Source organism: Scyliorhinus canicula, chromosome 2 (assembly GCF_902713615.1).
Source record: "Scyliorhinus canicula chromosome 2, sScyCan1.1, whole genome shotgun sequence".
Lineage (NCBI taxonomy): Eukaryota > Metazoa > Chordata > Chondrichthyes > Carcharhiniformes > Scyliorhinidae > Scyliorhinus > Scyliorhinus canicula.
In genome coordinates, this window is record NC_052147.1 from 15,104,062 (window position 1) to 15,129,734 (window position 25,673).

The following is a 25,673-nucleotide window of genomic DNA, read 5'->3' on the forward strand; positions in this document are numbered from 1 at the left end:
ATTGGAACAGTTTAAATGAGAAAAGAATGATTCAAAATGACTAGGATGCTTTCATTTTTAATTGAATTACTAAACACGGATCGTAAGTGTGTGTTACTAACAGGTATCACCAAAAAAACAATTCAGGCTCTAAATTGCCTGCAAGCCATAGACATAATTAATTGTAGTCCAGGGTGTAGTTATTGAAATGTATTAATGGTCTATTGATATGACGTGTTCCCCAGAATGCTCCGGTTTCCTCCCACAGTCCAAAGAAGTGCAGGTTAGGTAGATTGGCCATGCTAAATTGCCCCATAGTGTCCAAACGGTTAGGTGGGTTACTGGGATGGGGTGGACTTCAGTGGGGTGCTCTTTCCAAGGGCCGGTGCAGACTCCATGGGCCGAATGGCCTCCTTCTGCAATGTAAATTCTATGATATGATTCTATGACGTAACTGTGAACAGTGTATCGATCATTATAAGGAATGGTGCAAGTAGGTTCATTTTACCAAGATAATAGAATTAGAGGGGGAGAACCAGGGCTCTCTGGAAAAGGTCCAGTACACAGTTGTACAGTTTTACTGAAACACAGCAGAGGAGAGAAAAAAACAGAAGAAAGTCATCAGACCAGAACTAGGATCAGCCAGTGCCCCTGTTCAAACTGCTCCAGAGAGTAATGGGCTGTTTTAACTTGGAGACCACAGAAGGTAGTCAAATGTATTGTTTGAAAAGAGGAACATCTTTATATAAACAAATAATGAAGTTTGACAATAACAGCAACTCAGGACAACATCAGTTAGTATGAAAATAGGAGCACTCGTAAAACAGGCTTTGGTGGGCTTTCCAGTCTGCGAGCGGGTGACCTGTTAGGAAGACCTGTTTTATTTATTTATTTATTTTTAAATTAGAGTACCCAATTATTTTATTTCTAATTAAGGGGCAATTTAACGTGGCCAATCCACCTACCCTGCACATCTTTGGGTTGTGTGGGTGAGACCCACGCAAACACGGAGAGAATGTGCAAACTCCACGCGGACAGTGACCTAGAGCCGGGATTCGAATCCGGGTCCTCAGCGCCGTAGGCAGCAATGCTAACCACTGTGCCACCCTGCTGCCCAGGAAGACCTGTTTTCATAGTTATTGCTGTTTGTAGAGTTACTGTTATTGTCAAACTTCATTATTTGTTTATATAAAGAAGTTCCTCCTTTCAAAACCCTCAGCACACACCAGGGAAACAATCGCACAGGAGAAAGGCTTTCAAGAACACGCTGTACTCTTGTAACAAAGGTCTTGTGCGATAAACTATCACCTGGTTTTAAAGTGCTTTATTACTTAATAAATCCTCTCAAAGGCTAGAAAGCTTTATTCGCTTGAGTTATAACCACACTTACTTGATGAGGCTGCAGGTCACAAATGATGGTGTTGATGTTAGTCAAGATTTCATCAATGAAAGGCATCACCTCTCCCACTTGAACTTGTACAAAGTGGCGTCGGCATTTTTGTGCAATCTTAATAAACGTATCACAGGCCATGTCCTGGACACCGTCGTGTGTTTCTGCCGGGCAATAACAAGGGGGTTAAAAATAAAACAAAAAAAAAATACAATTTAGTCTCAAGTAAAATTTTCCAAAAGCTCCCTCATGTGTTTAAGTTGCATATTTCATTGAAAATCTGAATTTCATCAGCTTTAAAACTTGGGTTTCAGATTAAAATCTCCACATTGGCGTCAATGGAATTTGCAGAAAGACTCGGTTGCCCTTTTAAAATCTGCCCCATGAACAGCTGAAATAATTAATGGCAGCAACCAAAGGTTCCATGTACCCTTCCTTCGAGAAAAATAAACTCAGGACAATATTAATTCAGTTTTTCACAAATTATTTCTGGGACATTATAAAAATACAACTGCAAATTCATTACAAAAACTTAAATACACTGTTAGGGTAGAATGATAATAAATAGTTGCCAATTTTAAAATTATTATTTCACAGGATGTAGGCATGGTTGGTTAGGCTAGCACACCTATTGCCCATATCTAGTTGCCCTCGAGAAGGTGGTGGAGAGCTTGCTTTCTTGAACCGCTGCAGTCCTGATACCAATCAATCCAGTCGAAACGGTAGTTAACAAGAACTGTGGTTTTAATCAGCTAGAAAGTGCCCACCAGTAGCCCCTCCAGCACTGAGAGGCTGTCCCGGATCAATGGGTTATATACCTTCTCAGAGGGGCTGAACCACAGGCGGAGCTAACAACATCAACACAACAGTAACAGTGAGTAAATACAATAATATATACAACAGCCATACGTGGCTCACCACAAGTCCATGTGATGTAGGTACACCCACAAAGATGCTAGGAAGGGAGTTCCAGGATTTTGACAGTGAAGGAACAGCGATATAGTTCCAAGTCAGGATGGTGAGTGGCTTGGCGAGGAACATCCAAGTGGTGGCGCTCCTATGCATCTGCTGCCCTTGTTCTTCTAGGTGGTAGAAGTGGTGGGTTCGGAGGGCACTGCCAAGGGGCGCCATGGTGAGTTATTGCAGTGCATCTTGTAGATGGTACACCCTGCTGCAACTGTACATCAGTATCACAGAGGTGGAATTGGGTCAGATTTGACATATACTGTCCGTGTGGAGTTTGCACATCCTCCGTGTTTGCATGGGTCTCACCATCCACAAACGTGCAGGGTAGGTGAATTGGCCACACTAAATTTCCCCATAAAATCGGTTTTTAAAAAAAAGAATTGGGTGTTCTAAATTTAAAAAATAAAAATAAAAAATTGACATATACATTATTCTGTAACCAGAGACATTCATAGTCTGTGCAACATCCAATGAGCAGGCAAACAGCACAGCAGCAACCAGCTCCACATTGACTACAAGCTGTGCTTTATGACATGACTCCTTACCATGCATAAACTCAAAGAGCTTGTTCACCACGGTCTTTAGGAATTTCCAGTGAGCTCGCAGGAACCGGGGATACTGTCCCACCACGTACATGATATTAGAGGCAATAATAGCCTTGTTATCCTTCCCACGCTTTTGCTCACAAAGGCCTAGCAAATCCTTGAAAATCAAAAGATTCAAATGGTAAGTAAAACAAGCAAAGTGAATCAAGGCAACACATTTATTTTGTGTTCTAGCTACTACCAATCCCTAAATCTCCAAGTGAAAAACATGGTTACTCCCTATCCAAGACTGGATTTGGGGGCAAGATCTTTGCCCAAGTGAGAATACAAAGCAGGCATTACTCAACACTCACTCAAACACAACTTTCAGAGCACCTTTAATGCAATGAAACTTCACAGGAGCAAAGCGTGACACTTGGGAGCTATACAGAAGGTATTGTACCAAGATGACCAAAAGCGTGGCGCGGTGTGAGAGTTAGAGGAATGCAGATATCTGGTGAGGGTTGTATGGTTGCAGTAGATTCCAGGGATTCACGAACGCCAGCTGACCTTGATGACTGTGACGAGGAAACGTTTCTCGTCCTCTTCGTGCATCGCACCACTGATGGAGCCGATAGCCCAGCAGAGAGTGTTGAGGTTCTTCCACGACCATTCGGTACCGTTCACTTGGTTGTGTAGCTTCTCGGTCATTATGCATTCTGTGTCAGCATAGTCTAAATGTGTGAGGTACACTGAAACAGGAAAACAAAGAAGCCGATTCAAACTTGGGTGTCACATTTCCCAATTCCTTCAAACGGATGAGATCACGGAGGAACGAGATCAAGGGTGTCTGTCTTCCTTTCTCCCCCCCCCCCCCCACAACTTCTATACTTTTGGCCTATGTTACGTGCCTTCTTGTAAAATGCTCATGCTGGAACTGTCCTTCACATTCTTCTCAACCGGCTATGCCATGTCTGCTTTATTAAAACACATTAGTGCTGGAACAAGCCCAAGTGAAATACCACAGTACCCAAAAGGAGTCTAGCCAAGGGCTGCACAGTGGCGCAGTGGTTAGCACTGCTGCCTCACGGCCCCAGGTTCGATCCTGGCCCTAGGTCACCATCTGTGTGGAGTTTGCACATTCTCCCCGTGTTTGCGTGGGTCTCATCCCACAACCCAAAGAAGTGCAGGGTAGATAAATTGGCCATGCTTAACTTTAATTGGGGGGAAAAAATGAATTGGGTACTTTAAATGATTATTTTTATCTTTATTTTTTTTTAAAAAGAAGGAGTCTTGCTGGTGTATGGAGAGTTAAGGACCTGGATGGATAGGATAAATGATCGTGCTCAACATCCTACACAGGAAGAGCTTGGGCAGAGACCCCAGAGCACACATTATCCCTAATTTGGTCACCTCCACAGGACAGAGTATAGAAACGGTTACATCAATTCACTATCTGGAGACTAGACCGGAAGCATATTGTTTGAACAGAGTAGGAGCATTACTCTGACCCTAACCCCCACGTTATGACCAGAGAAGTGCTAGATGATGATTATGGGTCCCCATAAAGCAGAAAACATTCCATTCATTGACAGAGATACAAGAACACAAAACTACTGCAAATACACCATGCCAGTCAGCATTTGATAAGAGAAAACATGTGAATATTTTTGGTAGAACATAGAACAGTACAGCACAGAACAGGCCCTTCGGCCCTCGATGTTGTGCCGAGCAATGATCACCCTACTCAAACCCACGTATCCACCCTATACCCGTAACCCAACAACCCCACCCCCCTTAACTTTACTTTTTAGGACACTACGGGCAATTTAGCATGGCCAATCTACCTAACCCGCACATCTTTGGACTGTGGGAGGAAACCGGAGCACCCGGAGGAAACCCACGCACACACGGGGAGGACGTGCAGACTCCGCACAGACAGTGACCCAGCCGGGAACTGAACCTGGGACCCTGGAGCTGTGAAGCATTTATGCTAACCACCATGCTACCGTGCTGCCCATAGAGATGTGTTAGAAATAGTAACATTCATTTGTAGAGCTAATTGGAGCACCAAGAATGGATAAAATAGACGTTAGCATTCTTTCATGGGAACTAACGATAACTCAGAAGGAGATCATTGCTTTCCGCACATCATTCCACCTCCGCCCCCAGAGCCACGTCACGCTACGAGCGAAAGTTCAAGACTGATTCCCAGGCATCGTTTAACAACACCGGCAACAATTTGTGGTGCGGCCGGAAAGAAAATACACACAAACTGCAACCTGGAACTGGCTATTCCTGCCCAACCACTCTCGTGTTGCCATTTTCTTTTCTGTTTTAATCACATCAGGCCCAGTCCCATCTCCCTTCACTCTATTATTAATCCACCTCTCCAACCTAATCTTGAAAAAAAAACTGACATGCGCTCCGCAACATCCAATAACCTTCTGTAAATAGCTTTCTATTGCTGTGTCCTTGCTTCAATGCTCCTTTGTTTTGGATTCATGAGCTACTGGAACCCTGCGTTTCTGGATTACCTAGTCTATTGACAATACCACCAAGCCATCGCCTCCCCTGGTTCTTGCTTTGGGTCTAGAGTCACATGTAGGTGGCCAGGTAAGGAAGGCAGAATTCCTTCCTCCAAAAGGACAGTGAACCATTAGGTTTTTAATGACAGTTAGTGACGGTTTCATGACAGCCAACACAGACTCGCTTTACATTCCAGATTTTATTAACCGAATTCAAATGTCATCAGCTGTCATGGTGGGATTTGAACCCATGGCTCTAGGCTAGAGCATGAGCGTGGACCTCTTGCCTATTAGGCCAGTAACATAACCACCATGCACCAGCATTCCCTAGGAATTACCCCACAGGGAGAGAAAGAAACATATTGAGAGGGCAGTCAAAGTTAAAGCTCCCCAGTCACTCCCTTAACCCTGGGACTATGCCCATACCCTCCAGTATCTCACTCAAATCTTGAGGTGACCCAGCATACTGAGCAAGTAGAGGCTTAACTGGACTCAAACCTTCTTTATCTGACAACCCCACACATTTTCCAGCACAGAACAGATCATTGGATAGCGATCAGGTGCAGAAACCCTGGACATACATACTCCTCCCTGCCTAAACTTCCAGAAGTCACAATGGCCAACTGAAACACCCCAGGGGTTGTCCACAGGCCAAGATCAACTCATTCAGCAAAACCAGGGGATCGAGCGAAACGCCAACATCGCAAAACCTTTGTACTGTTAAACTAAAAAAAAAAAACCTCAAATTTACCAAGTGTCTCCCTCATAGTTTTGTACAGATTGATGGAGTCTGTATCTTTCATGAATTCCCGAACTACTTCTCCCTGTTCGTTCTCAACCACAAGCACCTCTTCTGGTTTCGCCATTCGGCTGATCATTATAAGCCTCACCTGAACGAAAGAGAGAGAAATCCACAAATTTATTGCACTAATAGTCTTTTGACTGCAGTATATTTCACTTAATTGATTTCTGGGCATAATGGTTGTACGAAAGCCTGAGATTGTATGGAATCTCAAGAAGCTATCGTCCAGAACGGTTGAAAATGGGCTTGGGCTCATATTTTCTACAGTTTGTAAGAGCGAAACGTGACATTGAAATGGTGGCGGCGACGGTAAGCTTTGAATAGCTAATCAGTGACTGATGCTGGTATTGGGCCAACTGACTGCCCTCTTGGCATCATCTAGCTTAGGCAGATTGAAGGAGCAAGCATAAATAACTTCAGGGTGCTTCTGAAAGACGAGGGAAGACTTATAATTTTTTTTAAATGTTGTTTTAAAACATTTTATTTAGTTTTTATTTTATTATGGCGAGGAGTTTCGAATCATTCATTCAGCGAGGTCAGTGATGCAGTCAGTAACCCAGACCGACTTAATTTCAATACTATCGTGCAACCATACAATGTCGCGCATTAGTGCGATGTTATCCGTGTCTGGAACAGTTACTATGTCAAATAGGGTGAAGGACATGGATACCAACCAGGAGGGAGGCAAAACAACAAAACAGGTGAATTGAATCAGATGTGTGGGCAATGGGTTATGTGATGGGTCAGGACCTGGAAACAAAAAAAATAAATAAAATAAAATATAAATTCAGCATCAACATCCCCTCACAGCCACCCAGTCCAGACCCAGAAGAAGTGTCTTATTCTAACCCAAGAAAAATGGAGGGATAATATTAAAGTTAAACCCACTGTCCACTTTTTGAGTACAGGACAATTTAAAAATCGTATAGCATCCTGCTAAAGCAGAAATTATAGATTAAAATTCTTACTAGCATTCAACAATTTGGGAATATTAGAACTGCCAAGGAATACACGAAGATGTCAGGTTAGATTCTGCAGTTTGGTTTCCTTTCTGGGAAAGGGAGAGATCGGGAAAGGGAGAGATCAGGAAAGTGTCCAAGTTGGGATAATCCAATACTGGCCCTTTGAAGTGTGGAAGTGTCCATTTCATCAACTGTTAACACCAAACATACACACCTTAGACAGCACTGGCAGGTAGATCTGCCTCCTGGGAGGGACGTCACTGTGAGGATTCCCCAGAGCAGGAGATGCACTAATGGAAAAGGGGTTTTCACGATAAAGCTCTCCCGCCAGATGATTCCAGTACTCCAAACAGATTTTAAAAATTTCTATCTCTTCTACTTCCGATATCAGAATCATGTAGTGTAGGCCCTGTTGCGTCAAAAAAGGCAAATGAAAAATATTAGCAATGTGTCTGCTTGGGTTCAATAATTACTAAGATTCCAACAATGCCCAGTCACGGCTACCACCTCTGGGTGAACCCTAACAGTGACCCTCTCAAGGCGAACTTGATTTTCTCCAAATGGAGAAAGCTAGCCATGTCAGTTAGCCAGGTCTTGGACTTCAGGGGCTTTGAGTCCCTCCAAGCTAATAGTATCCGTCTCCGGACTACCAGGGAAGCAAAGGCCAGAACATCTGCCTCTTTCTCCTCCTGGATTCCCAGGTCTTCCGACACCCCAAAAATCACCACCTCTGGGCCACCCTCGTTTTTAACACCTTGGACATGACATCCGCAAATCCCTGCCAGAATTCCCCAAGCTTCGGGCATGCCCAGAACATATGGACATGCTTCGCTCGCCGTCCCACACACCTTGCGCACCTATCTTCTACCCCAAAGAACCTGCTCATCCGGGCCACTGTCATATGGGCCCAATGAACGACCTTAAATTGTATCAGGCTGAGCCTGGCACATGTTGTGGACACGTCGACTCTACTCAACGCATCCGCCCAGAGACCATCCTCTATCTCTCCTCCTAACTACTCTTCCCACTTGTGTTTCAACTCCTCGGTCTGCGTCTCTTCTGACCCCATGAGTTCCTTGTAGATGTCAAAGACTCTCCGTTCTGACCCACCCACATTCTGGAAACTACCCCATCCTGTATCCCCCTTAGTGGCAGGAGCGGGAAAGTTGGAACCTGTCTACGTAGGAAGTCCCGCACCTGCAGGTACCCAAATTAGTTTCCCCTCGCCAATCTAAATTTCTCCTCCAGCTCCCTCGGGTTAGGAAAGCTCCCCTCTATAATCATATCCCCCATCCTCTGAATCCCTGCTCTCTGCCATCTCCGGAACCCTCCATTCAGCCTTCCCGGGGCAAAACTGTGATTATTACAGATTGGAGACTACACCGAAGCTCCCTCCTCTCCCACATGCCTCCTCCATTACCCCCAGACCCTCAGGGCCGCCACCGCCATGGGGCTGGTGGAGTTCCGTGCCAGCGGAAACGGCAAAGGCACCGTTGCCAACACCCCCAAACTGGTGCCCTTACATGAAGCTGCCTCCCATGCCGACCCTCCCCCCACCACCTACTTCCTGATCATGGCTATATTCGCCGCCCAATAGTAATTACTAAGGTTTGGCAGCACCAGCCGCCCTTCCCCCCCGGCTCCGCTCAAGCATCCCCTTTTTTTACTCGCGGGGTCTTCCCTGCCCATACAAAGCCGGTGATCACCTTATTGACCCATTTATAGAAGGACCGTGGAATAAAGATGGGGAGACACTGAAACACAAACAGGAATCTCGGGAGAACCATCATTTTCACTGACTGCACCCTCCCAGCTAGTGTCAACAGAAGCGCATCCCACCTTTGAAAATAGTCCTTCATTTGGTCTACTAATCAGGTCAAATTTAACTTGTGTAGCTGTTCCCATTCCCGCGCCACCTGGATGCCTAGGTATCGAAAGTTTCCCCCATCACCCTAAACAGCAGCTCCCCCAATCGCCTCTCCTGCACCCTTGTCTGGACCGCAAACATCTCACTTTTCCCCATACTTAGTTTATATCCCGAAATTCCCCCAGAATCCTCTATTTCTTTCATCCCCCCTGCTGGGTCCGATACATACAGGAGCAGGTTGTCTGCGTAAAGCGAGACTCTGTGTTCCACTCCCCCCAGACCAGCCCCTTGAGGCTCTCAGCGCAATTGCCAGCGGCTCTATGGCTAACGCGAACAGCAGTGGGGAGAGGGGGCAACCCTGTCTCGTCCCCCCGATACAGCCTAAAATAGTCCGATGTTGACCTGTTCGTCCGTACGCTCACCTCCAAGGGACGGGAGAACGTACCATCACCCAGTAACTTCTCAAACACGCCTGCTATGTATGCCCCAGCGTCCGCTCCTTCGGACCCCTCCGGGAGACCGACGATTCTCAAGTTCTGCCGACAGGACCCATTCTCTAGGTCCCTCCTTTATTGCTCATCGTTGATTACACCATCCCTCCATGACCAATATATTTATATTGCCCCCTTGCCCGTTAGTCAACTTACACAAAATGTCATTACCCATGGTGTGCGTAGGTTAAAAGGAATCATACCAGGGGGCCAATCCCCCACCCCCCTGGCAAACAGAGAATTATCAACTAGGATTATGGATTATAAATGCCAATAACGATAGTACCAGTCGTCAGCACATCTGTTCTTTTCTCAAGAATCATTTTTAAAATGGGTGGCATGGTGGCGCAGTGGTTAGCACTGCTGCCGACGGCGCAGAGGATCCAGGTTCAATGCAGAGGATCCAGGTTCGATCCCGACCCCGGGACACTGTCTGCGAGGAGTTTGCTCATTCTCCCAGTGCCTGTGTGGGTTTCACCCCCACAACCCAAAGATGTGCAGGGTAGGTGGATTGGCCACGCTAAATTGCCCTTTAATTGAAAAAAAAAATAAAAAATTGGGTACCCAAAATTTATTTTTTAAAAACGAAAAAAGATTTGTTTTTAAACACCAGCCCAAACGTTGGCCCTTCTCCCCTGGTCCTACCATGCTATGCATTTGCCCTACTTCATGCAACTATTGATCGCATTTTAGAATGCAGCATCCTCACAACCACCAGTTCTCACTATGCTAATGCAGTGGTATTTGGTTGGCATATTACACTGTGCAAGTGTTGAGACTCATCCGCGTGCCAAACCATTTACCCCACTGTGCTACAAAATGCAATGCAGGAATGTTCTTCATGATTATTCATCATCATCCTTTCAATATTCACTGTCTAGACTTTCTCAATAGGAACAGTAGGACCCAGGAGACTAACAGCACCTGTGCAATCGTAATGCCAGCATAGGTTACTGAAGAAGCTAACATAGTATGCCATCACTCCTTTCAAACTTACATCCAAGAGAGCCTCTCTGAGCTCCAGTGTCCTTTCTACCAGTGTACCATGCTCCTTCAAGAAAGTGCACAAGAAGAGACTCAGGTTCTGAATAAAGTTCTGCTCATCATCCTTTCCATTTGCATATGCAAGCCGAATGTTAGTATTCACAGGTAGCATCTGAAAGAGATTAAAGCTTGGGGATTGAATTGAATAAGCACATCCACTATTATTTCTATTTGTCGCAATTGTAACTCAAAATGAATGAGCACTGGCAGAAACGTATAAAAACCGGTGATCAATGGGCGGCGCACGGCACAGTGGTTAGAACTGGAACTATGGCACGGAGGACCCGGGGTCGAATCCCAGCCGAGTCACTGTCCATGCGGAGTTTGCACATTCTCCCCGTGTCTGCATGGGTCTCGCCCATAACCCAAAGATATGCAGGTTAGGTGAATTGGCCATACTAAATTGCCCCTTAATTGGGAAAACAAATTGGGTACTCTAAATTTATTTTTTAAAAAGTGTTCAGATTTTGTTCTTTTAAAAAAAAAATCAATGAAGTTCTTTTTTGATGGCCTCAAGTGGAATGTGTCAGTAATTGCAAATGACAAAACCTACAGTGTCATTATGAGCACAGGTGCTTTGGAGCCAAGTCGAACCAAGTTAAACGCAACACAAAGAACAAAGAAAATTACAGCACAGGAACAGGCCCTACGGCCCTCCCAGCCTGCGCCGATCCAGATCCTTCATCTAAACCCGTCGCCTATTTTCCAAGGATCTACTTCCCTCTGTTCCCTGCCCGTTCATATATCTGTCCAGATGCATCTTAAATTATGCTATCGTGCCCGCCTCTACCACTCCGCTGGCAAAGTGTTCCAGGCACCCACCACCCTCTGCGTAAAAAACTTTCCACGCACATCTCCCTTAAACTTTCCCCCTCTTCCCTGTGTCTGCGTGGGTTTCGCCCCCACAACCCAAAATATGTGCAGGATAGGCGGATTTGCCACGCTAAATTGTCCCTTAATTGGAAAAAATAATTGGGTACTCTAAATTTATTTTTTTTAAATTTAAAAAAAACTTTCTCCCCCTCACCTTGAAATCATGACCCCTTGTAATTGACACCCCCACTCTTGGAAAAAGCTTGTTGCTATCCACCCTGTCCATACCTCTCAATTTGTAGACCGTAATCAGGTCCCCCCTCAACCTCCGTCTTTCCAACGAAAACAATCCTAATCTACTCAACCCTTCTTCCTAGCTGGCACCCTCCATACCAGGAAACATCCTGGTGAACCTCCTCTGCACCCTTTATGCAAAATCTGTTCTCTCGAGTCGGGAAACTACCATTTTGCAGATAAATCTAAATCAGATTACGGCACCGGGGTTCACAGAAAGCATAACCTTAAGGCAGAGCACTTCACAATCAACAAATCACAATGGCTCAACAATACATTTCCCGAGCTTATTGAGTGTATCATTTTCCACCTTTATCCAACTACACCAGAGCATCCTCTGTAATGAGCTTCTGGGTGGCAAGAGATATGAAAGGAACAATTGCAGACAGGTCAGGAGTGGACTCCCAAAGCAAATCCTGCAAGTCAGCTTGGTTTCCCAGGTTTTCTATGACAGCAGGATAACGCGAGTAGGGACTGGGGAGCGTTGGCACATTGCAAACAAAGTGAGTTCTGAGGTTTCTCCGATCAGATGGCAGGCCACAAAAAGTCCAACGTACCTGTTTGAGCTGAATGAGTGTTAATGTAAACAACGAGACGAACTGTTCATCATACTGACTGACACTAACGCCGGCAATTTCCGTCAAACACTTCAACGTCACGTTTCGAAACATGGGCACATTCAGAAACTAGGCAAAGAATGGGGGGGAGAAAATGAAGTTAAAACAGGCAGTTATCTTTAAATGTGGGCAGGTTTTGCGTCCAAGGCACTTTCTGGTCAAATTTACCATGATAAATTCTAAAATCAAATGGAACACGTGGTGCACACGAATTTCTGGCACAACTTCAAACTTTAGTAATTCTGGATGTACACATGATAGAATCAAACTGTAAACAAATCTGAAAAGCACAACATTGTGGTGATGTTGTTGTTAACAAATGCTGTGTTAAACGGGCATGAAATCCCTCAGCATCAGAATTTTCCAAACTCTGCGTCCAAACTCATTGGAAAATTCTCCAGTTGATGCGGAGGGATTTCATAAACATTAACACGGCAACAACATTAACATAAAAAAATACCTTATGAATTACTCTGTCAGGTGCAGTTTACTGCTTTGCTATCGCGTGCATATCCAAAAAGGTTAAAGTTGCACAAACACTTTCTAAATGCCCTGTACAAACTTGTAATAAAATAATTACAACTTCCTACCAATGGAGATGCTGCACCACCAGTAGATGGACAGCTCCACCATGATGTTTTGGCCATTTCTTTATTTTATTTATTTTTAAAATAAATTTAAGAGTACCCAATTCTTTTTTGTTTCCAATTAAGGGGCAATTTAGAGTTGTCAATCCACCTAACCTGCACATCTTTGGGCCGTGAAGGTGAGACCCACGCAGACACAGGGAGAACGCGCAAACTCTACATGGACAGTAACCCAGGGCCGGGATCGAACCTGGGTCCTTGGTGCCGTGAGGCAGCAGTGCTAAACACTGTGCCGTGACATCCCTGCTTTTGCCATTTATAATAAAAATACAAATAAAGGTGGCACCGTGGTTAGCACTGCTGCCTCACGGCACCAAGGTCCCAGGTTCGATCGTGGCTGTGGGTCACTGTCCGTATGGTGTTTATAATTCTCCGTGTTTGCGTGGGTTTCACCCCCACAGCCCAAAGATGTGCCGGGTAGGTGGATTGGTCATGTTAAATTGCCCCTTAATTGGAAAAAAAATTAATTGGATACTCTAAATTTATTTATTTTTTTAAATAAAAATAAGGGAAGAACATATATAACTTCCAAAAAGGGAGTGAAGTATATTTGTGTTTCCTTATCCAATTACCTGCATCATCTAACCCCACTTCACCTGAGAGAATACTTGGTCTGGTTGCAATGCTACAGATGGGCATGTGGAATTCGAAATGTGGTTAAAATGTTTAAAAACTGAATCATAAAACAAAATTTACCAGACTTCAGACAATAATATACAGAAGTCATGCATCAACCTTGTTTAGTTGTTTCCTCAGAGGGACGACTGGGATAAATTCCACACAGATGCCAGTAAAATCCAGCTCCAATTCTTCACATTGCTCATCCGCAGTCCCTCACCAACTTCTACAGATGCACCATAGAAAGCATTCTTTCTGGTTGTATCACAGCTTGGCATGGAACCTGCTCTACCCAAGACCGCAGGAAACTACAATGTAGCCCAGTCCATCACGCAAACCAGCCTCCCATCCATTGACTCTATCTATAATTCCCGCTGCCTCAGAAAGGCAGCCTAAATAATTAAGGACCCCACGCACCCCGGACATACTCTCTTCCACCTCCTTCCGTCATGAGAAAGATACCAAAGTTTGAGGTCACGTACCAACCGACTCAAGAACAGCTTCTTCCCTACTGCCATCAGACTTTTGAATGGACCTACCTCGTATTCAGTTGATCTTTTCTCTACACCTTGCTGTAACTATAACATTATATTCTGCAGTCTCTCCTTCCTTCCCTATGTACGGTATGCATTGTTTGTTCAGCGTGCAAGAAACAATACTTTTCACTGTATACTAATACATGTGACAATAATAAATCAAATCAGTGTTGTCAGATTGCTTGCCCAATATCTACGCTCTTTTTAAAGCCACAATTCCCTCCAGTTAAATATTGAAAAATCAAAGTCACCGCCTCCGGCTGCAAAATGCCTGGGGAAGATTTTCTCTAAGTGCTGTGTAGATTCACGCAACGGTTACAGCACAGAACAAGGCCATTCAGCCAGCGGCATCGGCCTGCTGCAGGGGCAATGCACCTAGTGCCACTCCCCTGCTTTTCCTCCGTGCAATGTTTTCCTTCTCAAATAATAATCCAATTGCCTTTTGAAAGCCTCAAGGGACTCTTCCTCCATCACACCCTCAAGTAATGCACTCCAGACTCTAGCACCTCACTGCGTGAAAAGGTTTTTCCTCAATTTGCCAATTATCTCAAATCCGTGCCCTCTGGTTCCCGATCATTCCACAAACAGTTTCTCGTATTTACACTGCTGAGATCCCAGAGTACCTATTAAAATCCCCTCTATTAAAGCCCCCTCTATTAAAACCCCTCTCGACCAGTCGCAGCTATTCCAATCTTTCCACTTTAACTGAAGTACCTCATTTCTAGAACCAATCGTGTGAATCTTTCCGATAATCTCTGATGCCTTCATACCCTTCCCTCAAGTGTGGTGGCCAGAACTCAACGCAATACTCCAGTGGAGGCTTAACCAGGCTTAATCAAGTTCAACATAACGTTCATGCATGTTTTCTATGCCCCTAATGATAAAAGCCCAGGATGCTGAATGTTTCAGTCACTGCGCTTTCAACCAACCTCACCACAGTCAACGACTTACGCACAAATACACAAAAATGCAAGTTGTTGGTATCGAGTGCATAGTCCAGGCAGAGTCATCGGAAAGCCATTGAGGTCAGGAATCAACATCCCCAGAACCTGCCCTCAAAAGATCACTAGAAATCTTTACTTTCGTTGCAGCGTTTAGCCTATGCCTACAACTTAGGTGTGTGTGTTTGTGGCTGTCACAGCAGTTACTCTGATACTACTCAACAGCCAATTTACAAGATAGGCTAAGGCACTCTTCAAAAAAATAAACAAGTACAGGAGTTTCCAAGAGAAAAAAAAATTGCCTCACACTGTTCTCCAATGTGCTTGGTTTTATTGCTCCTCATTTAACAGAAGTCACCTGTAGCCAAAATGGCATCAGAAGACAGGATACCTGGTTATATCATGGACACTCGGACAGACAAAGCAATCAACAAATCTCACCTTGTACACCAAACTGGAGATTAGTTTAGTTTCAAAGATGTAACCTAAAGGGATCCAGTTCAGAAACCGCAGCAATGTCTCCAGTGTTGCGTGGACTAAAGGGGCATTCTGGGAATTCTCCTGCAAATATTTAAAATATACAAAGTATTATGACACGGGATTGCACAGAGAAAATAAACAATACAGTGAAGGAATCTGGCTTTGGACATCATGAAGTAGACTTCCAGTCTGAAGTATGTTAACAGAACGGCTTTATCAACAACTTTAACTAGTACACGTTTACAGTAGACGGGTAGATCGGGAACTGACCACATGTTCTAGGTCTCAACCCAGCTGTGGCCACCTCCAGGCTGACCCTGGGTCAGGTGTCTTCTTACATCACTATGGGCAGGACCCAGTCCCATATTAACCCTTTATGTACTACACCCTTCTACTACATACAAGATGCTAGAAATCTCAATTTAAAGGGAAACAAATAGAATATGGGCAGATGACCTGGAGGTGAAGGAAGGAAGATTTGATATTTCAAGTCGGGTGGATCTGATGAATGGCTACTTTTCACTTTACTTGATCCAGTAATATTTACTCACCATCACAAACTGACAGAGCTGAAATATCTGCGAGAATTCATTGCACATACTGTGGGAAGACAAAAACGAAATTTAAGAAAGAAAACGGCAAAGCTCATCAAAAACAAAACAGGCGCCGTCAAACAAACCGTCAGAAAGCAGGGCAGGGACTATCCAGCAGCTCACGCCGATGGGATCTTCGCTCCCGCCAACGGCGCATCACCGCCACAGGTTTCCCAGCAGAGAGGGGTGCATTCAACAGGTAGCCCCATTGAAAATGGCAGGACCAGAAGTTCCCACCACCGGCTAATGGCAGGCCACCTCCCACCGCCATGAAACACATGGTGGGTAAATCCCGGCCATGGTTTTTGCTTACCGATTCTGGTGGTACGGGGAGACAAGACTTTCCTCCATTACTTGGCAAAACCCAGGCACAGGCACTCCGAGTCCAGAGGGATGAACTCGAAATAAAGCACACCCAAAGTTCACATTCCCAATTGTTGGTCTCGGGACTTCCAACGGCCACTATCCATACACATACAGATTTACGCTGGTCCATGGTTAGACAGGGAGACAGACCTGTTCGGTTTCCCTGGCTTGTCTCAACACAACCCCATCCCTCCCCCACAGGGCCACTACTGTCTCTCGCCATTCAATTTTGCTCTCACTCGAGCACGGACCTCTGTTCTTCTCACAACACATTTTGCTACCCAACCTTTGTACGAATAACATTCTTCAGTCCCTATTGGCACCATTAACAGCCACTTCGTCTCATGCCCATGACATCTTTGTCAATTTCTCCTTAGCTCCAACCGGTCGCTAACTTTCCATTCTGCCCCTCCAACTACATAATTGATCGCATTTCTATCCCTCATCAGTTCTGTCAAAGGGTCATACAGGCTCGAAATGTTAACTGTGTTTCCCTCTCCACAGATGCTGCCAGACCTGCTCCACCATTTTATGTCTTTGTCTCGGATTTCCAGCATCTGCAGCATTTTGCTTTTATTGGACAATACTGGAGGAAGAGAGTTCCCGAGCGACTCACCACTTTCAAAAGAGAAAACATTGCTCCTCATCTCAAGTCTTAAAGTGAGCGACCCCTTATTTTTAAACAGTGACCCCCTGGTTCTCAAATCTCCCACAAGATGAAACATCCTCTCCACATCCACTCCGTCAATACCCCTCAGGACCGTAATAGGCTTTGATCAAGTCACCTCTTACTCTTCTAAACTCCATTGGATACAAACCCGAACCTCTTCAACCTTTCCTCGTAAGACTATCCATCCATAACTGGTATTTTGAAAGTTGTCTAATTAGCCCCACTGCTTTTTATTCAAGCACGGTGTTGCACAGTTTTCCTCCAAGTACATAATTAATTGCCTTCCAAATATCAACTACGGCATCTGCTTCCATCACCCTTTCAGGCAGGGTATAAATCCTGCTCCACTCTGGCCAGGCCAGATCGCTAGTCCTGGTTATGTTTCCACCCACAATCAAAACAGCCGGCAGCAGAGGAACGACTGACGGCACGAGGAAAGATACAGGACACTGGCAGAGGACCAGCCTCCCAACCCGAGCTGCCACTTTCAGCTGGGGGAGGGAGAAACCTTGGGAATATTCGACTCGGAGCACAAACCTGTCTTTCAAATGCTTGGCTTTCACCTGCGTCATCTGCCCGCTGGAGAAATCAAACACCTCTTCGCTGAGCAGTTTTAAAATGACCATGTTGTTCTGGCACAGTGATTCACTGGTTTTGCTGGCTCCTACTATATCACTTATGAATGTGGGCCAGTTTTTGGGCCATTCGTGTTTAAGTATCTGCAATTTTTAAAGAAAAAAGGAATTAGGTTAAATTAAAATCCCCCAAAAAATTCCACATTCGCCCATACCGCCCAGTGATATTTCCAGGAATTCCATATTCCATTTATCCATTCATCACTTTTAAAAAATAAATTTAATGCAACCAATTCTTTTCTTTTTTTTCCCTATTAAGGGGCAATTTAGCGTGGCCAATTTACCTAACCTGCACATCTTTGGGTTGTGGGGGTGAAACCCACTCGGACACCGGGAGAATGTGCAAACTCCACGCAGACAGTGACCCAGGGCCGGGATCAAACCCGGGTCCTCAGCGGCGTGAGGCAACAGTGATAACCACTGCGCCACCGTGCCGGCTATCCATTCATCACTTTTACAAGCTTACATTTGGCCAAAAACAGAAATCAGGTGGCGAGGGCAGCACGGTGGCACAGTGGTTAGCACTGCCGCCTCACAGCACCGAGTTAGATCCTGGCCCCGGGTCACTGACCGTGTGGAGTTTGCACATTCTCTCCGTGACTGCGTGGGTCTCAACCCCACAACAACCCAAAGATGTGGCAAAGCATTTGCTGTGCCGACTACATGAATTTCACTTGCATCACCTGTGGTGTTTGATGGGGTGTAGGCTGTTGCTATGGCGCTCTGTGGGTCTGACCCACAACACCTCCCCCATCCCAGAACATGAAAAAACAAGCACATGCCCATGTTAATTTTCATGTCCCAAAGTCCAGCCTACTTAAGAGGGCCACTCGAGGCAGACAGGTGGAGTGGCCTCATGTGGACCAGTAGAAGTGGCTGCGCAACTGCAGACCGCCTGAAGCGGACCCTGGTGAAAAATTGCCGCTTGGAGATTGGATGAGCATCGCACCCGTGTGTAAGCTCACACGCATGTAATCCAAACTTGGACATGATGTGATGGAAACCATCCTGCAGCATTAAAAGGGTGCCAACATTTACAGAATTACCTGTCGAAATCTCCGGTATAGAATTAGCACAAGTACATTCAGATCAGTATGATATCTCGATGCTTAAGCAAGCTGAGTGACATTGCATCACGACACATTCCAGAAGCGAAGCTCATTGTACAGCCACGAGGAGGGAGATCTCCAGGTGTTTAGACCTCATACAGGTAAATTGTAGCATCACCACCAAAGCCAACAGATACCGATCAAATTCAACACAGGCCAGAAATATGGATATTTGGTTATGGCTCCTCCTCACATTGAAGAGTGCCATGACTAAATCAATTGGAGAGCATACTCACAGGTTTTTATATTTATGATACCAGCAGAGTTTCGCACCCAAGATGTAGGGAGAGATGGCAATCTCTTCACCCACAGGAAGGCAACAATTAGGGGGGGCCCAACGTTAATAGAAGCCAAACCTTTCTCTCATATTCCAAACAAGGGAATGCAGGTTCATGAAGTATCCACACCACATCGTTTGCTCACCATTAAGGCAGCTGGTCAAAACGGATCCTGCTCTGGCCAAAACTGACCCTGCTCAGTCACAGGAGCATCACCCAGGAGGGACAAAGGGGAAACCAGGCAGCCCTGTCCCGACGTTAAACATACCACAGCAACATCTCAACCCAATCTCCCCAAAACGCGGTCAACGCGAGATCCACCAAACCTGCACACTTGTAGTTTGCAATATAACACTTTACCAACCTGGACAAGAATCATATTCAGTTTTCCAAGATAAACTTTATCTTTCTAGAAAAATAAAGAAAAGGTAGAAACACGTTAAATATCGCCTGCAAACAAGCCTATTTGGCCACCGTACTCATTTTAAATTTAAACATACATTCCAGTATGTTTTGCCATTAACGGCAAAATTACTTCCATTCTGAGCCAGATTAACAAGAGCTCTTGCCCCAAACATTTAAAAAAAAAAAAATTTAGAGCACCCAATTCATTTTTTCCAATTAAGGGGCAATTTAGCATGGCCAATCTACCTAGCCTGCACATCTTTGGGTTGTGGGGGCGAAACCCACGTAAACACAGGGAGAATGTGCAAACTAAACATGGACAGTGACCCAGAGCCGGGCTTTGAACCTGGGACCTCGGCGCCGTGAGGCAACTGGGCTAACCCACTGTGCCACCGTGCTGCCTCTCTTACCCCAAACATGGATGTGAATGACAGACAAGGAAAGGATCCAGTTAAGATTGTGGTGCACCCCTGGTTCTATGGCCTGCCGTGTGCTCAGCACTTGGTAACCATATCGTGAAAGCAATGGAAACGGCAAGGATCAGACGGGAGTGATGGGGAACCGTAAAAAAATCCAAGATTAGAGATTTAAGAATAAATTAGCATAAATAACACACTGAATAATACAAGAAATGGGAAATAATATTTACTTTACCTCCAAGGTCTCTGAAGATGTTTTAATGATTAAACCAACAACATATTTTTTTATTCCTGAAATGAAAAAAAAAGGGTGGGAAATATTGAAGAGCGGTTTTTTAAAATAAAGAATTCCTGGAAAATAATTGGGAAAACTGCACAACTCACCTTCACATTGGTTTCTTGGAAGTATTTTCCAACGGGTTTTGATCACATTTTCTAGTATCTGCAAGGCGTAGTACTGAGAAAGAGATTTTAAAATATCAGAGTCACTTTAAATGTCTTTTAGGGAAGGAAACGAATAGAAGAATGAGAGGTGACCTTATTGAGGCATATAGGATTCTCAAGGTGAATGCGGAGAGGATGTTGTGGGAGAGTCCAGGACCAGAGCATTGGTAGCACGGTAGCAATGTGGATAGCACAATTGCTGCACAGCTCCAGGGTCCCAGGTTTGATTCCAGCTTGGGTCACTCTGTGCGGAGTCTGCACATCCTCCCCGTGTATGCATGGGTTTCCTCCGGGTGCTCCGGTTTCCTCCCACAGTCCAAAGATGTGCAGGTTAGGTGGATTGGCCATGATAAATTGCCCTTAGTGTCCAAAATTGCCCTTAGTATTGGGTGGGGTTACTGGGTTATGGGGATAGGGTGGAGGTGTTGACCTTGGGTAGGGTGCTCTTTCCAAGAGCCGGTGCAGACTCGATGGGCCAAATGGCCTCCTTCTGCACTGCAAATTCTATGAAACAGAGGGGCATAAATCAAAGATTATAGGGTTACCCAGTTAAGACAGAGAGCAGGGGGAATTTCTGCTCTGAGGGTAGTGAATCTGTGGTATACTTTACTTTAGAGGCTGGGTTGTTATGTTCAAGGCCGAGATTGACAAGATTTTTTTTTAAATGTTTTAAATCGGTAAGGGAATCAAGGGTTATAAGGGTATGATGGGAAAGTGGAGTTGAGGATAATTACAGACATGATCTCAGTTGAACGGCAGAGCAGACCCAATGAACCGAAAGGCCTTCTTCTGCTCTTACATCTTATGGTCCAAATCTGCATCCTTACATGTGACTCCAGACCCACATCAATGTGGTTGACTCAAATGGCCTCGGAAATGGCTGAGCCAGCCACTCAGTTCAAGGGCAATTAGGGATGGGCAACAAATGCTGGCCCAGCCAGCGACGCCCACATCCCATGCAAAAACTAACAGCCTCACTTTTGATCCACAACCCATCTACCCCCCAAAATGCAGGTCAACCTGAATAGCTATCTCTGAACAGATCACGCGCCAAGTGGTAGCATCAGTTCAATGCTGCCACTGGTGGGGAGATAGAATTACGATCATTCAGAAGGTGATCAAAGAAGAGTGACTGGAGGGGAATTTCTCAGTTAAGCTTTTAACACACAAGCTAAATTACTACAGTGTATCAACAGACTGTGCAAGACAAGGTCACGTTTCTCCTCTCTTCCTTCCCGACTTATCTCTACTATTCCAAGCTGCTTGGGCAAGAACTTTCACAAAGACATCCCAGCAATAGTTGTCCATGCCGACAGCCATGTTCCAAGCATACAATGAGATCAGCCGTGATCTTGCGATTAGTGATCTACCCCTAATTCGTAACAGCAACCCACATCCCCACACCCACCCCCGGTGTCTTGATAAGCAAGGGGGTGAAAGGTTAAGTTACAATATAATTGTAAACTTAAATATTTAACAAGTTAAATATTTTAACTTGTAAAATATTTTGACAAGTTAAAGAGGACAAACAGATGCTCGCCATCTTCTTGTTACAAGGCAGCCCATTCCTTAGCCACCTTTAGACTCTTGACATTGGCACTCTGTTTATCAAAGTGCTGGACAAGTGATTCCAGAGAGAGAGAGAGAGAGAGAGAGAGAGAGAAGCGATAAAATCAAGCGATTCCAGAGAGAGAGAGAGAGAGAGATGCGATAAAATCATCCATCGGGCTACCCCTGCCGTTCCTAGATTGAAGATCCTTACACAACACCCCCCCCCCCCCCCCCCAAATATTCCCACGGAAATATATGGTTGAAGCGTTACAGCTGGAAACTGTAATAGAACTTTTTAAACCAACAGTCATAACATAACTGGGCAACAGTGCAAGGATTTATCAAGCAATCCGCTGCATCTGTTGGCCGTTTTAGCAACCCTACTTTCGGCTGTCGTTTAGCAGTTCACCTCAGCATTCCCGCTTACATCCTTCAAAAGTTGTCACTTGCAAAAGCAGCAGTGAGGTGTTGAGCTATTCCCCCCCCACAAAAAAAAACCGACCAAAAATGTTAACAGGGTATCTTTTGCTTTCCCTTTAGAAGGTTTTGTAGCCAATACAGTTTGCACTTTCTTACTTACCTTCGTATTCATGTTCTGAGAAAATTCTAGAATGGTATCTACCCTGGTCCAAGCATCTGGATGCTCTTTTAAATGAGTTAATATTTCTTGTGCCATTCGTTGCTGGGGGGAGGAAATAGAAAAGCACAGAATTTAGGGGAGTACATTTATATCTTTGAAAGCCAAAGTCAAGTGCCAAGAGAAAGATCACCACTCTGGTCACCCAAGGGTGTGGTTACTCTTACCTGTGGGCCCTCTCCATGATACAAGCAATTTACAACATTATCCAGCAGATTAATGTCGAGCTTCTGATTGAAGTCCAGAAGCTGACGTGCAGGATGGTCGGTTGTCATAATTGTTGGCATGGGGTCCTACAAAATAAAAAAGTTAAAAGAAACCGATCAGACAACAGTGCAAAGCTGCCCAACTAAGATACTATTTCTCCTTTTCCCTCGCTGCCTCACCATTACCTCACTTTATCCCCTCTTATTTCAGGCAGCACGGTAGCATGGTGGTTAGCATAAATGCTTCACAGCTCCAGGGTCCCAGGTTCGATTCCCGGCTGGGTCACTGTCTGTGTGGAGTCTGCACGTCCTCCCCGTGTGTGCGTGGGTTTCCTCCGGGTGCTCCGGTTTCCTCCCACAGTCCAAAGATGTGCGGGTTAGGTGGATTGGTCATGCTAAATTGCCCGTAGTGTCCTAATAGTAAGGTTAAGGGGGGGGGTTGTTCGGTTATGGGTATAGGGTGGATACGTGGGTTTGAGTAGGGTGATCATTGCTCGGCACAACATCGAGGGCCGAAGGGCCTGTTCTGTGCTGTACTGTTCTATGTAATGTACAACATCACTACACCTCAGAAGTACTTCATTGACATTGGGAATCCAAGAGGCTATAAAATTGCATTTCTCTTCTTTTTCTGCTCTACAGGCTTAGGTTTAGACAGAAGGGAGCAGCCTCCGTGAATGGTATTCCAATCCCTAGCCAGTTGAAGAACGAAACTATACAAGGAGAGGTCATCGTAATAATTTTCTTGATAATAGATTTATTTGTTCACAAGGAAGCATTACATGTGTCTGATTTTTACTAATCCATTCAATGTTGCAGCATTCTCTTTTGAGTCCGCCAGTAAAGTAACCATTAACAAATATTATCTAATTAAACAGCCAATGAGTTCCTTCTTCGATGATCACTAACTGACAAATGTCCACCTAAGAAACTCCAGATCATTGGTCAGGGGTTCGGGGTGTCCTTGCATGGCTGGTGAGCCTGATCCTAAGACTAGATCTTCGACAGGGAGATGTTTCTGAAGGTGGGATCGGTCCTTGGACTATAGATGGTTGGTATTCCTTTCTCCGGCTCCTTTTCCAGGTCTCGTCGGGTGCCCACAAAGAATTGTGTCCCTTTAAACAAGAGGTTCCTCCAAGTAGGTCTCTTCTGAGAAAGGGTCTCCCTTTGACATCTTTGTTGTATTTCTTCCGGCAAGCCTCAGGGTGTCTTTGAAGCACTTCCTTTGTCCTCTTGTTTGGGAGCCTTCCTTGGGCTGGGGGAAGATGATTTGCTTCGGCAGTTGGGACTCTTGCGTGGTCGGGCCAGCAGAGTTGGTTTCAGATCATCACGGCCTTGATGCTGGTGCTCCTGATTCCTTCAGGAACGCTAATGTTAATATGCCCGTCCTCCCAGCTGATGCGGAGAATCCGTCTCAGGCAACATTGATGCTGCCTCTCCAGGGCCTGGAGGTGGGGTCCACAAGCAGTCCAAGTTTCTGAGCCGTACAGAAGAGTTGGGCAGATGCCCGCCTTGAACACGAGGACATTGGTGACAGCACAATGTCATGGTTGTCAAAGGCTCTTGTCCTTGGGCATCTGAAGGGTGCGCTCATGGATTGAATACAATGTTAGATCTCTGCTCCGATGTCAGGTGGCTCCCCAGCTCAGGAAGTGTTCCATGTTTGGGAGGGTTCCTCCATTAATCCCGCCAATTCCTGTACAAGCCTCCCCGAACAGGCGCCGGTATGTGGCAACTAGGGGCTTTTCACAGTAACTTCATTGAAGCCTACTCGTGACAATAAGATTAATAAAGTAACCATTCTTAATTTTTTTTTAAAAATAGCTTTTATTCAGATTTTTCAACAACAAATTTTATCCCAACAAAGAAATCAAAAAGAAAAAACAGAAACCCCCCCACCAAATACAAAGCAATAAATTAACAACAAGAAAGAGTAATAAACATAGAACCCTAAGAACAAAGCCCCATAACCGGGCCAAAGTCCCCCCCCGCCCCGGGTTGCTGCTGAAATTGACCAGCCTCCAACACTCCGCCAGGAAGTCAAGAAAGGGCTGCCACCGCCGGAAGAACCCCTGCACCGACCCCCTCAGGGCAAACTTGACCCTCTCCAGTTTAATGAACCCGGCCATGTCACTAATCCAGGATTCCGGGCTCGAGGGCCTCGCGTCCCTCCACTGTAAAAGGATCCTGCGCCGGGCTACTAGGGATGCAAAGGCCAGGATACTGGCCTCTCTCGCCTCCTGCACTCCCGGCTCCGAAGCCACCCCAAAAGTAGCGAGCCCCCAGCCCGGATCCACCCTGGAACCAACCACCCTGGACAAGGTCCCCGGCACCCCCTTCGAAAAACCCTCCAACGCCGGACACGCCCGGAACACATGGGTGTGATTCGCTGAACTTCCCGAACACCTCCCACACCTGTCCTTACCCCCAAAGAACCGGCTCAGCCTGGTCCCAGTCATGTGCACCCTGTACAGCACCTTTAGCTGAATTAAACTAAGCCGTGCACAAGAAGAAGAAGAGGAAGCCCCCAGACGCTCCACCCGCTCCTCCCCCACTCTCGGGAACTCCAGCTTATCCAGAAAGCGGTTCATCCTGCTCTCCTCCCCAGGGGGCACCGACTGGTACAGCTCCTCATAAAAGGACCTGAACACCCCATTGATGTCCCTTGCACTCCGCACCAGATTCCGTCCTACACCTCTAACTCCCCCTATCTCTCTCACTGCCTCCAGTTTCCGGAGCTGGTGGGCCAGCATCAGACTTGTTTTCCCCCTGTACTCATATACCACACCCTGCGCCCTCCTCCACAGCGCCTCCACCTTCCGGGTGGTCAATTTATCAAATTCTGCTTGGAGACTACAATG

General features: G+C 45.5%; 1 protein-coding gene across 1 annotated transcript in view; it reads right to left on the bottom strand.

Moving 5' to 3' along the window:
* Window positions 1–1,330: 1,330 nt before the first annotated feature.
* The window catches only part of LOC119962503 (exportin-1-like), a 56,969-nt gene continuing 32,626 nt past the window's right edge, over window positions 1,331–25,673 (bottom strand). Inside the window, exons 2-16 of the mRNA XM_038790449.1 lie at window positions 22,774–22,899; window positions 22,550–22,651; window positions 20,359–20,431; window positions 20,210–20,265; window positions 19,515–19,559; window positions 17,666–17,847; window positions 16,051–16,099; window positions 15,461–15,580; window positions 12,218–12,346; window positions 10,507–10,665; window positions 7,366–7,560; window positions 6,139–6,277; window positions 3,430–3,611; window positions 2,881–3,037; window positions 1,331–1,533 (exon numbers count right to left, since the gene is read on the bottom strand). Of these exons, the coding sequence (XP_038646377.1) occupies window positions 1,331–1,533; window positions 2,881–3,037; window positions 3,430–3,611; window positions 6,139–6,277; window positions 7,366–7,560; window positions 10,507–10,665; window positions 12,218–12,346; window positions 15,461–15,580; window positions 16,051–16,099; window positions 17,666–17,847; window positions 19,515–19,559; window positions 20,210–20,265; window positions 20,359–20,431; window positions 22,550–22,651; window positions 22,774–22,893 (1,911 nt within the window). The 5' untranslated portion in view covers window positions 22,894–22,899. The remainder of the gene's footprint in view (window positions 1,534–2,880; window positions 3,038–3,429; window positions 3,612–6,138; window positions 6,278–7,365; window positions 7,561–10,506; window positions 10,666–12,217; window positions 12,347–15,460; window positions 15,581–16,050; window positions 16,100–17,665; window positions 17,848–19,514; window positions 19,560–20,209; window positions 20,266–20,358; window positions 20,432–22,549; window positions 22,652–22,773; window positions 22,900–25,673) is intronic.